We start from the raw sequence: 15,757 nt of genomic DNA, 5'->3' as shown, positions 1-15,757 counted from the left end.
TCATTATGGGGCAGTAGATGGCTCCAGGACAAAGTTAACCTTTTGCTGTCTTGTGGAGGGTTCTAGTTAAGAGCACATGCTTTGGAGTCAAAATTGTCAGGTCAGAGACCAGCTGCCCCTTCAGTTTCCCCATGAACAGCGTGGCACTAATGTTGCCTATTGATCAGGGGGTGTTGTGAGGAATGAATGAAATCACAGGAGTGAGGCTTTTAACCACTGCCTGCCGTGTAATCTCTCAGTAGCAACCAACTGCACCCGCTCCCCGCGAGGTGCCAGACTTCTGGTCTAACAGAACCTTGGCGCCACCTTGTGGCTGCCGCCTCTCGGAACAGCCCGTTAATCCTACTCCAATCCAACGCCGCTTTTCCAAATGCCTAGGAGCAGGTGGTGGTGCTTCGTAAAACTTCCGTGTGAAGTCTGTAATGGTAAATACGTGTTGGTGTCAGGCAGAGCATATTCATAAATCGTAGAAAGAGCTGCTGGGGAAGCACCATTTGGGAGGACGCTCCCATCAAAGAGATCCCCTTCTAATCTACCATCACTGCCCCCACACCCCGGAGGTTCCCATCTCTAGGGGGCAACAGGAAACAAGGTTTTGTTGGCTTTAGAGCAGGGGGAGGGAAGCATAATCAGAAGAAAAACGTCTCAGTGTCGAAGCCTCCACCTCCTCAGTTTCCTGTTGCACCCTAACCACCCCCTCTTCCACAATGCACCCCCATGCACCCTAACCACCCCCTCTTCCACAGTGCACCCCCATGCCTTGCCCCCTTTCCTTATTACCACAAATTCCTGTATAAGCACTCATGTAAATTGTAAATCTCATTCTGCGCCTCAGCATTACCATGCTCTATATGAGAACCATTGACTACTTTTGTCTCATTTGAATGGAATCTCCACGAGGGCAGGGATTCCAGTGTTTTTTTATTGCCATACCTTCAGCATGTTAAACAGTGCCCAGCTGTTAGTCCCTGCACAGTTGTTTGTTGATTGAATGGAGGAAAGACTGAGAAATGAAGTCAAGTCTGAGAGGGGAACACTAGAGAAGCTCTCTCGGCATGCCCCAGATTTAACCTGAAAACCTGCTTCATTGCTAGAGAAGGAGCTTCCTGCAGACAAGGGCTGGTGTCAGGAGCGGGGCCCGGGCTGTCACACAGGCCCCACATGTAGAAGGACCTGGCGTTCAGTGGGACTGGGCACTTGGAGTTGATCGCTCCTCATCTGCAGTCAGGAAATTCTAAATAATTGCACCTTTGAATTTGTGTTTTGTAAGTCAAGTTCAATGGATGATAATGGCGCATGAGTGGGGGCTTCGGACCTCAGTTCAGGGCCACCAGCGCCTCCCCACCCCTTGGTGCACCTTCCTGTCTGTACCCTGTGACTGCTGCCACACTCGGCTCCCAGTGGAAGCCTGGGTGGGGACCAGTGTTTCGGGTTGAGCCCCTGTGCCCTGAATCATCTCAGGGCAGGGCAGCACATGGCAGCAGCTATAGTCCCTGCAACCACCCGCCCCCCCCAACACCAATGCCTTTCCCCACTCCTGGGGCTCCCAGCCCCGTGGCACAGCTGGTGGGTGGCTAGCTATAGGCCCTACCCTGGCAGGGACAATCCAGTGCTCTGATCCAAGAATAACTCAGAGGTGTCAAGATCCTCGTGGGCGACCTGTTTGCCTTGGGCGGCGACGGTGGACCCGAGGGAAAGGGAGATGCCTGCCTCAGCTGGTCCAGCCTGGCAGTGTGTAGGTGCGGTGGCCGGAGAGAGGGGGACCCATGTAAGCACAAGTCAGGGTCCCAGGTGCCTGTCACAGGGATCTGGGGGTGTCTGTCTCTTCTGGCCAGCTTGAGACTCCCTCCCCGACAAGCCACAGAATGCAAATTATATAATTCTAGTGATTATGCACATGCACTAAATGTGCCTTTTGCATTTAAAACTGGCATCGCACAACATAAAAGGTGAATAGTAAAATCCATGCTAATAGTTCAGATTTTGCTTTTTCTTCACCCAGAACATTAAATAGCAAACACCACCACAATAAACAGAGAGACCTTGGAAGAAGGGACAAGGCTTTCTACCTGTCTTTAATGCTACTTGTTCCCCACTTTTTGAACAAGGGACCCCATATTTTTATTTTGCACTGGGTCCTGCAAACTATACTCAATATTTGTATCAAAGTGGTCAGAGGGGTAATCTGTGGGTATACCGTAAAGGCACCGTAATCAGCTTCTGATTGTGTTTGGATAATGTCAGTTGTCTTTATGAAACTACATTACCAACTCGGTAGTAAATTGTAATAACTAATAATGGAGCTGTTCCTTCCCACAAATAACCCTTCATAACTCAGTCTTATGAAGCCAAAAGGATTAGCCCTGCCAGGAAAGCATCACATGACATATGTGACAGGCGCGGAAGGACTGCTAATTCCTATGAAAATTCGGACTTCAAAAATAATGCATCAAACCCAAAGTGAGTTTCCTTCCAGGGTGGGAGTTCTATTCCACAAATTTTAGGTTAGATCAGGTTTCTCAAGCGTGGCGCTATCGACATTTTGTTGTGGGGCTGTCCTGCGTCTTGTATGACGTTCAGCAGCATCTCTGGCCTCCACCTCCTACATTCCATAGCCCCCTCCCCAAGCATTACCATTTAAAATGACTGCAGACATTGCCAACGTCCCCTGGGGGGCAAAACAGCTCCCAGTGAAGCACCACCAGCGTGGCTGGATTGGAGACCAGTAGTAAAGCGCCACCACGCGGCTCCTCTGGGGAGCACGGAGCCGGTTCTCCTCCCCACCCTTCAAGACCTGGGAATCACACACACAGACTTCCTCCAACGGAGAGGTCAAAACGCAAGAGACACTAATGCAGGAAAACTAGAGAGTTCTTTTATTTAGTGAGAAAGAGATGAGGAAATGACAGCCAGCTCATACATAGAATAAAAAGGGGGAAAAAAAAAGAACACAGACATCACAGAGATGGATTTTCACAAAAGGTGACAGGTTTGCACTCCAGAGCAATGGGACATCGATCAGCAATGTCTATAAGCAAGATGCGATCCATTTAGGTTTTCTAAGCTCTACAGTATTTAAAACCTCAGACTTTAAACTTTAAATCTGGACATGACCATTGCAAGCACACCACTCAGTCATTTAAAACTTCTCAGTGAATGCTACTCCCAGGGAAAGACTTTTTTCCTGGCATTATTTTCCCCAACATTTAGAATGTAGTATCTCGTGTTCCAGTAGTAATCACACACAGGATTAAAAGCCCGACCAAGAAAGTGTCATTCTTTCTATAAAGTGTTCCTTTAAAAAATAAAATAAAGGTATGAACATTTTGTACAATTACTGCTGAAGAACAGCAAAGGCAATTCCAAACTAGCATGCTCACTGTACAAAAAGGCATGGCTCACGGAACCCGGGTGTATCGAGCTACAGCAGTTGAATATCAGTCTTCAAGGGGTCGGCAATATTAAGCACCACACACAGCTCTGTGTCTCTCGCTGGGCTAGCGCATGCCCAGAATCTGCCTGCTCTTCAGCTGGTAGTTTTTTTCGATGTCCGACAGGGCCTGCGCACGCAGCTGGGCAGCGTGCAGCCTTTTCTTCAGGTCTTTGCATTTGGCTTTGGAGGTGAGCTGACTCTCAGAACTCCCATCCCTCATGACATTCTCCTTACTCTCGCCACCAAAATGGACTTTCTTCTTGATTGTCGAGGATGGAAGATCGAAAAGTGCTTTGGGGAGAAAAAGAAGAAGGATTTGAATTATGTGAATAGCTCAACTCCTTCACATTTATTATACTTAACAATAATATTCAGTCTTTCAGTTCACATTTGAAATCTGGAACCTCTCTCTATCCCCAATGGGATAATTCTGTAAGGATGGAAAGTGTTTAGAAAAAGAATCAGTGTTTCATTAAGTAGAAGAAAAAAACTCACATTTCATGACACAGACTAGCAAAAGCTGTAAAAGAGCAGATGCTGCTGCTTACTGTGCGACCTCGATACGATTAGGATGCTTTCCTTTTGTCTGAATTTTACAGCCCGAGGATGGGGAGAGACTGCCAGCTGTTCTGACTGCACAGTGGCGCCCACTCCCACTGCTCCGTGGCCTGTTCAGGGGCCCAAACACTCAGTACTTTCTGTGCTCAGCACGTCACAATGTCTCCAAGCCCCAGTGCATCCTCCGTCCCATTCCCGTGGCTCATTTTAAGTATCTGCCGTGATTTGCGTACAGGTAGATCCTATTCCCAACTAGGTACAGGATCCCTCTCTAGTGTCTTCATCCTTTGCTCCCAGATTCTCAAAGCAAGGTGTAAACAAAGTCTGTCACTGGAAGAGCCACCCCCAGCAGGGCCTTCAGTAATCCCCAGCAATGGGTCTCATGCATGAAACTCATCCAGATAAAAATTTCCCCTCCCTCTATCCCTGTAGTCATGATTTATGTCTATCTTGTCTTTACAGACGGCAGTGTGGAATCTAAGAAAAGCTGAAATAAATATATTAAAAATACTGGAATGGTAGATAGCAATATTGAGAAAAAGGAAAGAAAATCTTTCAACAGAGATGAAGCCCAAGTTTTATATGATCTTTGTTTCATTCACTTGTATTGCTAGTTTGATTCCCATCACTTATCGCTGTGAAGTTACTGTAACCCTCACACTAACTTAAGTACTTTTTGCCTGTTCTATTTACAGATTGCTGTTGTCCCCACTGAAGAGACCAGTTTCTGTCTCCGTTTATTCCAGATGGAAACGGGGACCTTCACACCTGCTGCCCTGCACGGTGTGAGGGAGGCATCAGAGCTCGAATAAGTTTCACTGGAAAGCTCAGGTACTCAATTTTGAAAACAAAATTTTTCAAAATAATTTGTGTGATAAAGAAATCAAAAAGAAGGATGGAATGCTTTGCACTCTTCATAAAGAGTAGATCTGATGAGTTTCAGGGCCGCTGTGAAATGGAGAACCCTGTCCAGTCGGCCACTCAACACGCACGTGCACCAGCCCTGCGTGGCCAGGGCTGAGCGCGCGGGACAGCGCCGGCCGAGACAGGGCCCCGGGGAGGGTCGGGCGAGACCCTGTCCACACACACACACACACACGGGGCATAGGGAGGTAGTAAACGACGGAATTTGGACAAATAATGTTTCAATTTGAACAGGTCTTAGTCAAGATCCAAAAGTGATGGCCAATTCTGTAGTTGGCTTATCACGCATTACAAGCTGCACTTTCTAGGAAGGGTGTGGCACACATTGTCTGGGCATGCGGCAAGAGGAAAATGTTAGAATTTTCCTCGGGAATGGAGGAAAATGTAGGCTTTTCATAATATACCCAGAGAAAAATCTAAAATGCACAATAGCATTTTAAAAAATGTCCTAATTTTAAAAAGTAAACATCAAATACTAAACACACCATTTGATAAGGTAAATGAATTTGAAGATGAAATCACCAGGACTCATTGTGTCAGGCCTACGAGCCCAGTAAGTGAACCACCGCAGTAACTATGGTCTTCCCATTGCAATGCATGCAGGGTCCGGCACAAACAACGCCCCTGTCTTATTACAAAATCATAAGCATGTAATTCTGTAACAAAATAATATCACACTCAAGCATACCATGTGACATTTTAGGTGAAATGTTCAAATTAAAACTATAAATTATTACACCCATATTGTTGCCCTACCGACCACACTCAAGCAGGCATTACTCTTGCTGGGCCCTGGACCCTCCATTCACTCCATCTTAACACCAGACACTTTGTAAAGTAAAGGGGCTACCGCAGCCCCGACGGCAACGCTGGCGCCCCTTCCCTCACGCGGCAGCAGCCTCGCCTACGGGGCCGATTCCCATACCTGGCCCGCTCGCCAGGGACAGGAGCCTCTGCTCCTTCAGCAGGCTGTAATTCTTCAGCAGGCTCTCCGCTCTCGCCACCTTGTCCTCCGCCAGCCTCTCACGGACACAAAGCTCACGTTCCTTCTCTGTAGAAAAGGAGTGGAAATAGAAAGAAAAAATTAACAGCTGGCTTTGAGTATAAAACGATTTCCATTTGGTCATCCTGCCATTTTTCCCTAAGTCACTAAGCCCGCCTGGCCCAGGCAGCAACTCTTTGAGAAGGGTTTCTCACTGCGGGCCCAGGCCAGGCTGGCTGCGCTGGCTGGCGGTGCTCCAGTTCACTGTGAGCTGTCGGAGGTGTTCTCGTGAGGACGGGGGTGAGCGCACGTACAAAGTTAGCTTCAGCTTGGGTCAGGTTGTGCGGGAGCAGCTCACTTGGGAGAACAAAACACAAATGCTTGCCACTGAAAAGGAGCCACAGTTCACTTTTGGGTTTGGAGGGCGTTACCCAACGACACCGCACAATCCCTCCTCCTGGTGGGTGATCGACAGCAACCAGAGAGTGAGGCAAAAACCACGCCTCACTTAGGAGGCACTTCTCTGCATCAATAACCCAGGCTGTTATTTATTCATGGCCCACAATTCAGAAAGTTCAGATTTCAGTTGCTAAATGAAATTACAGGCATTAGGGGAAATCGCAATAAAAAGTTTTCATCTCTATGTGTGTGCGTGTGTTTCTTTTTATAGAATTTTTTTGACAGAAGAGCCCAGAAAGGTTTCTGGGTAAGAACCAGTGGTAATGTTACAGAACAGACCCAAGGGGGGTGTACGATATACTATTACCGAAAAGACCCCTCACTAGGTTCGTTACGCCCGCCGCCAGAGAGAAGGCGTCTCTCAATGCCAGAGATTTGTGAAAAGGAAAAGAAATGTTTATTTAAAGCTATACAGACTTCGAGTAGTGGCTTAATGTCTTCACTAAAATATTAAAGTCCTTTAGGATACCCACAGATGCACACAGCCCTTCTTTCTCCCTCTGCCCTAATCTGGGGTACTGTAGCTCAGGAAAAGAAGTAGAAGTCCGTGATTCAGGCTCCTGGCACCATCAGCTGTGTCGCTGCCACAATCTCCAGTTAATCCAAAGCCACGTGGCACCTTCTCATGGCCCACCAGCAAGAGTCCTTTCACCCCTTTTTCTTCTAAGCAAAGTCTCTCCTGCTTCCTAAGCCACGTGGCCAAGGGGAGCACCCCAAAGCCGCATGGTCCTCACTCTCTCAAAAGCTGCAAGGGTCCCCACTTTGCCAAAGCTGCATGGTTCTCTCTTCACCAAAGCTGCGGGGGCCCCACTCTGGCCAAAGCTGCATGGTTCTTTTTTTTGCATGGCTGCCAAGTCTGGGTTTAAATTCTCACGCCAACCTTCCTCTGCACCCCCATCTCCGACCCCTCCTACAGTCAGTTACACCTGCCAGCACTCCTGTATTCTTCCAAGTTTACTGGGCTGCCATCATGAGTCAGGGCAGGTGTGGCCCCATGTCACAGACCCAATCTTCTCCAAGCTCTCACGCAGGCGCTGTAACCAGAGGGAGCTGCCCCCCAGTCACATCTTGGGTGGAAGTCACTTCCATCCCCCTGGCTCAGAGCATGGCCACAGCTATTTAACATATCTATGAAACCAGTTAAAGGTTATAGGTATGTTAAATGACCTTTCCAGAGGTTAGCTGCAAAGCTGTTGCTGTACAAAATAGCTCTGCATGTTCCTGCTCCATGTGTCCCTTCCCCCAACTCACACCTGTCGGGGGGAGGGATGAGGACATCCTTTATACCTTTCTAATATTTGCTGGACACCTTGAGTTCTGGACCCCATCCCAAATCCCTACTTGGGGCCCCCCTCATGGCCGCACCCTGTTACAGTAGCTCCATAGAGCGCATCTGTCACAGCGCAGCACCATTATCAGAAGGACATAAACCATCACTGAATGCATGGGACGCTTTGTAAGTACACGTGAACAGAAAAAACCTCGAAGTCTGCATTGGGCTTACAGCTGCAGAAGCAAACTCAGGTGAGCCCTGAGGAGGGCAGGGGGCAGGGGACAGCCCCTCGCTGCTGTGCCACCTCGAGAAACTCTAAAACCTGGCAGCAGCTGACACCTTAGTAGAACAGACACACTTTCAACATCGAAAACTAGCTAGCACCTACTCAGTCAATAGCCATCAGAGTATTTATGAACCTAGAATATCTTGCGTCCACATTACTGAATTGCCTGATCAAATTCGGTCCTACCCACCGTGGGATTTTAGACCTGGACTGTGAGAGATCAGCCACATCAGAAGGTAGAAGGCATGGTTACTATGGAAGGTAGCAAATTCTAAGATCTACCCTCACAATGAAAAAACTGCAGGGTATATACATTAGGAAACAGAAAGAGAAGTAACAACAGTAAAGTATAATGGCTACGTCAAAGTGGAATGTATACATTAACATACACAAAGTCTACAGTAAGAGACAACGACTACTGTGTTAAGGCCCCACAGTGAAGAGCCCCCAGCAATGCAGTGATAGCGGCTGATCTCAGAGAAAGAGTCAGCGCAATGGGAAGATACCAGAGAGTATGATGTATACGTTCTGTACAAAATGTTTTCATTTCTCAGGCATTTGTAAGAACGTTCAGACAGGGTCAGTCATTTAAACAGACTTCGTACACACCGCAGTCGCCCTCCAGCAGCGCCCCCTTCACCCCGCCCCGCCCCGCCCCGCAGTCGGCAGTCGGACTCACGCTCCAGCCGCTCCTCTCTGGCCTTGAGGGCTCGCTCCCGCTCCTGCAGCTGTGCCTCCTTCAGCTTCAGCTCACTGAACACAGGGCTGGACTCCTGCAGCTTTTCGGGGTCTCCCAGGCGTCGCCCTCTTCTCTCGGGATTCCTTCTCTGCTCTTCTGCGACCAAGTCTGCTATCAAAGGGCTCTCCAGAATCTCTTCAACAGAAGGTCGGTGGTAATCCTGGGGAGAAGGCGTGCAGTGTCACAGTCAGATTTCACAGCGGCACACTCACCCTAAAAGAGCCGTCACAGTAAAAGGGCATGTATCTCCAAGGCAAAAGAAAGGACCCGTTTATACCTGGAAGAGGAAGTTCACTGGTGGCTTTAACTATGAGGTTCTGGGTCCAAGTGGTAACGCAGATTTTTACTTACTTTGTCCCCCCTTTAGCCTAGACCAGGGGTGTCACACTCATTTTCACCGGGGGGTGGGGGGGGGCCACATCAGCCTCGTGGCTGCCTTCAAAGGGCCGAATGTAACTTTAGGGCTGTGTAAATATAACTACTCATTAACTAGGGGCAAGGAGCTGGGCACTGCCGCCAGGTAGAAACAAGGTGCCAGGCCAGATAAAACAAGGTGGAGGGCCAGATTCAGCCCGTAGGCCTTGTGCTTGCCACCTGTGGCTTAGAGTTTCCATCCCCGTGTGGGTGCTCGGTAGCCTTGCTGGGGTGTGTTTAGGGCCTCGCTACACTGCAGTAAGCAGGACACTCTCACAGACCTAATCCCATCCATTCTTCGCCTGTGCCCTTCTCTGCAGTCCGGCAGCACTTAACTTTCACATCAGCCCAATCACCTGGACGTCTCCCCCGCCGCCCCACGGCCAGATTCTGCCTCCATAATCTCTCAGAGTTATTCCCCCTCCCTCCACATACACCCCTATCTCTGGTCTCGCATCTCTCAATTGGAGCTAGAGGCGGAATGGTCAAGTCTCGTTTGTGGCCCCTTCCGTAGCACCTGCCACACTGAGGTAGGGAAGGACAAGGGGAACCAAGGATCTGGATGCTTTCTGCAGTATTCTCTCGCTTCCAACACCTGTCAGCATGGCAGCGAGTGGGAGAAGACAGAGACAGCACAGAGGGTGGGCCAGCAAGGACGCGCGGTTTGCCAAATGTATGTGTTTTCACCTGCGTTAACAGAGTAGATCTACCTAAGGAAATGTATTTAATGTTTCTTCAGTCTCGTCGCTCTACGAGAGAGAACACATACTCCAAAACTTAACTGAGAGATAGAAACAGACAAAATAATCTTGTAAACCTTACCTTTAAATTTAACATCCTTGTAATAATGTCATTCAGTTCATCAGAGTAACGATACGGAATTCGCCTGAATTTGCCTTCTCGGATCTTCCCAGCTAGTTCTTTCTGGTTGAAAGCTGTAAATGGAGGCCTGGAAGAAAAAAAAATAATGTGAAAATGAAAATATATGAGGAAACAAATCAAGGGCACAATTTAAGCTCCAGGTTGTATTTGTGCTTCCACGTCGGGGCAGGGGTGGGGGGTTCTTCCACAGCTGCATTTCCCAGCCTTGGCACTGCCGGCATCTGGGGCCACGCAATCCCCTGTTGAGGGGGCCGTCCTGTGCATCTGAGCATCGCTGGCCTCCCTCCACCAGGTGCCAGCCGCTCTCCCTGGTTGGGACATCAAAACATGTCTTCAGACATTGTCAAATGCCTCATGCAGGGCAACATTGCTTCACGCTCCCTGGTTGAGAATCACTGCTCTACAGAACAGCTTAGGAGGGAGAAAATGAAAAGGAGAGACAAAACTGGAGTCTCTCTTACTCTCCAGGTCTCCCGGGTCTTCGCTCCATCTCTCCCACAGCCCGACCTGTTTGCTCTCCCCTGGAGCTGAGCATCAGTCTGACAAAGAAGCATCTAACCAGGTTAGACACTTGAACAACCCAAGATCCAGCCAAAGGGGTTATATTATTAGCAATGTTTTAACCAGCCCACACACATTCACTGAAACCCAAGGTACGATTCTTTCAGACTTGAATACGCATGGACGGTCAAGCAACGGAAGCCAGTGAAGGGCGACAGACCCCGAGTCCGAACCTCAACCGGAACCGTCTCCTCGGTACTCACATTAGCGCGCACAGTTCGTACAGCAAACAACCCAGCGACCAGATGTCCGATTTCTCGTTGTAGGACATGCGACTCATCTGTTCCTTCGGGGGAGAAGGCAAGAAAGCAGGAGGAATGAAAAGGTTATTTTGTCTTAAAACATACACTTTATCTTCAAGTTCATAGTGGAAAAAGAGAATGACCTTATCCTTATACACTTTGTCATATGTAATCGGCCCACTTACCCTTCCGTCACAAACATGCGCCGTCACTGTGGCAGAGGCTCTGACAACTCAAAGGTGAAGGTGAGAGGCCTCTACCCTCCTGACATTCGTAATCTGGAAACCCCTCTACAACAGGGCCAGGGAAAATTCCAGAATAACCAATACATACATCTAGCTCACTTAAATTTAAATGGATGTAGACATCAATGCCTAATTGAACTACTCATTTACATTTTTCCCTTAATTTACTGTATAAACTATACTATCTAATATTCTCATTTCCTATTTTAATTGTTTGCCTTTTTTCCACACTCGCAGTAACAACAGCCAGCCAAAGCTCTTATTCTCAACAGAGGGCAGAGAGGAAAGGACCAAAATCTTCAGGGGGCTCCTTAGTGTTTTCAGGTCCAGCAGGTGAGTCTGACACCCTTTCCTGGCACCTTAGGGGAGGCTGGGCAGATCTGATTACAAAGGTGGGAGGGAAGAGGAACAAAGAATTGTGCAGGTTTCACATTTTCCCAGAGCCACTTCTGGGACCGTTTTCCTTTATGCTACAGGTGTTCCCTTTGGAACTTGATCCAGGGAGAAAACGACACTGCCCTGGCCATGCCTAGTCTGAGTGAAAAACAAAATCGTTAACATCAAGCTGTATGCTGTAGTCAGATCGACTAACAGAACTAAAGGCGATTAGAAAAGCCTAGAAACGTTTGTGAACCGCTAAAAACAATCCACCCCTCTCCACCTTCATTTGCTGGAATTTCACATGCAACCTGCTGGTGCTATCACTTATTGATTCAAACTCCTCGAACCCATCCTCGTATCTAGAGAGCCATAAATGGTTCATGCCCTTTGATCCAGCAGTTTCATTTTGAGATCTAGCTGCCAAGGAAATTACCAAAAAGGAAGGCAGAATAATTCCTATGCATCACGGTGCTCCTTAGAATTTTGGGAACAAGATATTATCCAGCAATAGAGGAAATAGAATGGTAGATCGACTCCACAGCTCCCTTGTAGGAAAAGGCAACAACGAAGAAAGAATACAAAAAGTTAACACCGTAAAAACATGTTATCTGAAGTGAGTGACTTCCTGAGCCCTGAATCTCCATGCATAAGAATCCTCTTTAGAGAGTCTGTTAAAACGCAGTGCACAAACTGAAAAGTAAGGAAAAGCAAGGAAAAAGAGAGACAGAGTGCAAAGACCAGCCCAGAGATCTGAATTCACCAGACTGGGGCTCGGGGCCCAGGACTCTGCATTTTGAACAAACACTCCAAATGAGTCCAAGCTGGTGCCCAGAACGTATGGCATCTTGGGGAACACAGCTCTTGAGGCCAGAGACAAAGCTTATTCCATCTTTGTAATCCCAGAATTTAGCACAGGGCAGTCATTCAATCAAAGCCTGACTGGACTTGCTGATCTAGAGGAGTTTAATGGCCTGGAGGTCCATTTGGAAAAAATATAAATTTAAAATGAGAGTGTTATTAAATCTTGGCTATTGGATATTACTGAACATAAAAATAAACAAAAACCTCACTTTCCCTGCATTTGAGTGCTTAGCATTCAAAGGCTTAAAGAGTGCCTCAATTCTGAAACACTTACAGGAGACATGTAATAAGGTGTGCCAACAAACGTTTTCGCAAAACTCGTATCGTGGTTCAGTATTCTAGCTAGCCCAAAGTCTCCGAGCTTAACGTTTTGCTTGCCGTCCAGGAAGACATTGGCTGGTTTCAGGTCCCGATGTAGCACGGTGTGACCACCATCACTTCGTCTGTGACATTCCTTCAGGGCCAGAGTCAGCTGAGTCATCACTCGAAGAACAAACTCCTCATCTAAGTACTGTCTGAAACCCAAGCAGTTATACAGCATGTGACTTCTGAACCAAACCGTTGCACAGCTGGGGCAATGAATTACCTAGTTTTCAAGTATACAAAGAGGGAGGTATCATATTTTGATGTGAAATACAGGAGCTGATTCACAAGGCACTTCCTGAAGTTCTGTGGACCCACCAAATACAAGAACACTCTTCCACATCGCTAAGTACTTTGATCCTGATGCCAAAACAGGATGCTTAACAAAAGCAAAACCGGGCCCATTTTCAGCTTACATTTGAAAGATTAACTTACCTGCCCTGGCTGGTGTAGCTCAGTGGGTTGGGTATCAACCCACAGACCAAAAAGGAGGCCAGGTTGATTCTTGATTAGGGCACATTCCTGGGTTGAGGGCCAGGTACCAGGTTGGGGGCATAAGAGAGGCAACTGATCAATGTTTCTCTCCCTCTCTTTCTCCCTCCCTTTCCCTCTCTCTAAAAATAAAGAAATAAAATCTTTAAAAAAATTTTTTAAATTAACTTACCTCTCCTTGGTTCCCTTTGTAATTACACTAGCCAGGTCCCCTCCCTCACAGTATTCCATCACAATGTACAGTGTTGTGTTGGTTCGGTCAATGATTCGGTCATAGTACCGGACAATGTTTGGATGTTTCAGTTCACGAAGCAAATTCACCTCAGAAACCAGCATTTGTTTCTCGGCTTCTGTCATGGAGCCATAGTCAAGTTCTTTCCAAACCAATATCTGAAATACGAATGTCCAGGGTATGACTGGATTCATTACAGTCAAAAACAAAGAATGTGAACTCCAAAATGTAAAATTGTAGGAAATTACTTCTCTATTAAAGAGATCACACAGCCATTTATCATCTAATTTAGTGCAGTGAGCTTAAGGACCCCTAAGTTTATTTCCATAATCGTCCTCTAATTTTTAAGCAGGAAATAACGTGATGGGAGAGAGGGAGATGAGGCACCTTAGGCCTCCCTCAGTGCTCTGGGGGAGGTTAGCAACGGTTCTTTGGTCAAAGGTGGGAGAGAGGCAGTCCGAGTCCCTGACCATACCAGCCAGCCAAGCTCTTCCGGGTGAAAGACCTGAGCCAAGATCCCTCCACCATCGGAGGGGCAGTTTTCTCTCCGTTGTTTTTTTTCTGAATAAAGTCTACCGCCGCACGGGGGAAATATGAAGCCAATGATCAGAATAAAGCGTATCTTAAATGAGCACTGACTGCAGGACATAAAGTTCCAGGTGGTTCTTGTGGTCCTGCCCTTTCTCCTATCCCAGAGTTCTACTCTTTAAAAATAGCTCAGGAACCCTGGCCGGTCGCTCAGTTGGTTGACTGGAGCGTCCTCCCGCTACACCAAGGTTGCAGGTTTGATCTAGGTCAGGGCTCGTACAAGAAGCAACCAATGAAGGCATCAATAAGGGGAACAAATCGAGGTTTCGGTTTCTCTCTCTCTCTCTCTCATCAATAAAATAATTAAAATTTTTTAATTTTAAAAATAAATTAATACAAATAAAAATAGCTCTGGAGTCACCTACCTGGCACCAACGGAAGGCCCTTAGTATGTCAAAGCAGGAAGAGGGAGGAAATGGAAGAGAAAGCGAAAATGACAGAAACATACATATACCAGAGGACGCAGTCTCCCATCCCTGGAAAGACCCAGTACTGTAACAGAGATCGCCGCCATCGGCTGGCGAAACCGCAGCAGGGGCGGGGACAGGGAAGGCGCCCGCGCTCACCTTGCCGTCGCTCTTCCTCCGGATCTTCTGGCAGCGGCCGTAGGAGCCCGTGCCTATGGTGTGCAGCACCTCGTAGTCTTCCACCCGGGTCGGCATGGCGGGGTCCGCCGCAGGACTCCTGCAGATCGCGCCGCAGCCGCGGAGCTGCACCCTCAGACCCAGAGACCTCTCTAAGCCACAGGGCCTGCAGGCCCAGTGGCCAACCCCGTTTAACCGTCGCGGGCCCTCGCCTCTCAATCTATTGGCCCACAGTGAGGAGGCTTTCCCTCTCTGATTGGCTAAGAGGATCACAACATCCTAAGCCTCTTGGGAAGTCGTATCCATAGGAACCGCGTCCGCGTCTCTGTCGACGTCCGCTTTCTACCACTAGGGAGACGGAGGCGTAGGTAAATCAAAGGGAGGGCGGGGGATAGAAAGAGGCCTCCGGCGAGTCTCCGCAAATCTTGGCCCTCTGGCTGAAGTCGCCACGGTAACTGAAGTCCAGTGACCTCTTCTCAGAGTTTTTTTTTGCACACTGGTTCAATCAACTGCCTTTTGACCTTTGCACTGTGACCTTTCTCTCAGGGTCCTCTACCCTGAGCCTGGGCGGGATCACACCGAAGACTTAGTGAGACCCCAGCACAGAGGTGAAAAGTAAAGTCCCTGGCTTACCCAGGTCCCTGACCGCTGTGGCTCAGTTGGTTGGGCGTCATCGCGAGAAGCAAAGGGTCAGCAGTTCAATCAGGGCTCCCGTGCTGATGAGAGACAAACGATTGATGTGTATCTCCCTCTCTTCCTCCCTTACCTCCTCTCTAAAAAAATAAAACCTTAAAAAAAAAATAAAGTTTACACGTGACTTTGTGCAGACACGTGACTTTGTGCAGCATCTGCCATCATGGAGAAACTGTATTTGTGAACACCAGATTTAGAGACCTGGCCACCACGCAGAGGATGTGTTAAAACCCTCCAGAGAGGACATGAAAGTCTTCGGTGTTGGCAGGTCCCCAGGGGAATGTGGTGGCTCTAAGGCAGAGATAATCAGGTTCACCTTTAAGACACCTAACAAACAAACAAAACCCTACTAAACAGATTATCCGCGGAGCAGCACACATAACTGACAGTACTTCATTGAATGTCGCTCCTCCTGGGAACACACAGAAACCAGCGTTTTCAGCTCACCCAGCCGGATGGAACAGTCCCATTTTTACCTGGGAGAGGGCACCTGGAGGCCTCCAACCAGGGTTAGACAGAGACATCTGCACATTATCAGAAGGCCAGGAACTTGGTAATGCATAAC

At 48.0% G+C, this 15,757-nt stretch overlaps 1 protein-coding gene across 2 annotated transcripts; it reads right to left on the bottom strand.

The window, feature by feature from the left end:
- Nucleotides 1–2,853: 2,853 nt before the first annotated feature.
- Nucleotides 2,854–14,694, bottom strand: NEK2 (NIMA related kinase 2). 2 transcript variants are annotated; one of them, XM_045838594.1, is made up of 8 exons: nt 14,482–14,694; nt 13,268–13,485; nt 12,515–12,755; nt 10,715–10,797; nt 9,891–10,017; nt 8,595–8,814; nt 5,820–5,966; nt 2,854–3,724 (listed from the first exon to the last, which is right to left on the bottom strand). In XM_045838594.1, the coding sequence occupies exons 1-8, from the start codon at nt 14,575–14,577 to the stop codon at nt 3,498–3,500; spliced, it is 1,359 nt and encodes a 452-aa protein (XP_045694550.1). In that variant the 5' UTR covers nt 14,578–14,694; the 3' UTR covers nt 2,854–3,497. The 2 variants fall into 2 exon arrangements, with proteins under 2 accessions (XP_045694550.1, XP_045694552.1); XM_045838596.1 differs by having other exon boundaries at nt 5,841–5,966.
- Nucleotides 14,695–15,757: the final 1,063 nt, after the last annotated feature.

This window comes from Phyllostomus hastatus, unplaced genomic scaffold (genome assembly GCF_019186645.2).
Source record: "Phyllostomus hastatus isolate PE091 unplaced genomic scaffold, TTU_PhHast_1.1 phas_contig_283, whole genome shotgun sequence".
In the NCBI taxonomy this organism is placed as follows: domain Eukaryota; kingdom Metazoa; phylum Chordata; class Mammalia; order Chiroptera; family Phyllostomidae; genus Phyllostomus; species Phyllostomus hastatus.
Note: the sequence above shows the minus strand (reverse complement) of the source record. Positions and strands in the feature narration are given on the sequence as shown.

Excerpts from the sequence above, each read along its gene's own strand:
- NEK2 (XM_045838594.1), bottom strand. The coding sequence starts at position 14,577 with ATGCCGACCCGGGTGGAAGACTACGAGGTGCTGCACACCATAGGCACG. Across the intron at positions 13,486-14,481 it reads GGAGGAAGAGCGACGGCAAG|ATATTGGTTTGGAAAGAACT; the intron begins GTGAGCGCGGGC and ends TTCGTATTTCAG. Across the intron at positions 10,018-10,714 it reads TACGAACTGTGCGCGCTAAT|GCCTCCATTTACAGCTTTCA; the intron begins GTGAGTACCGAG and ends TTTTTCTTCCAG.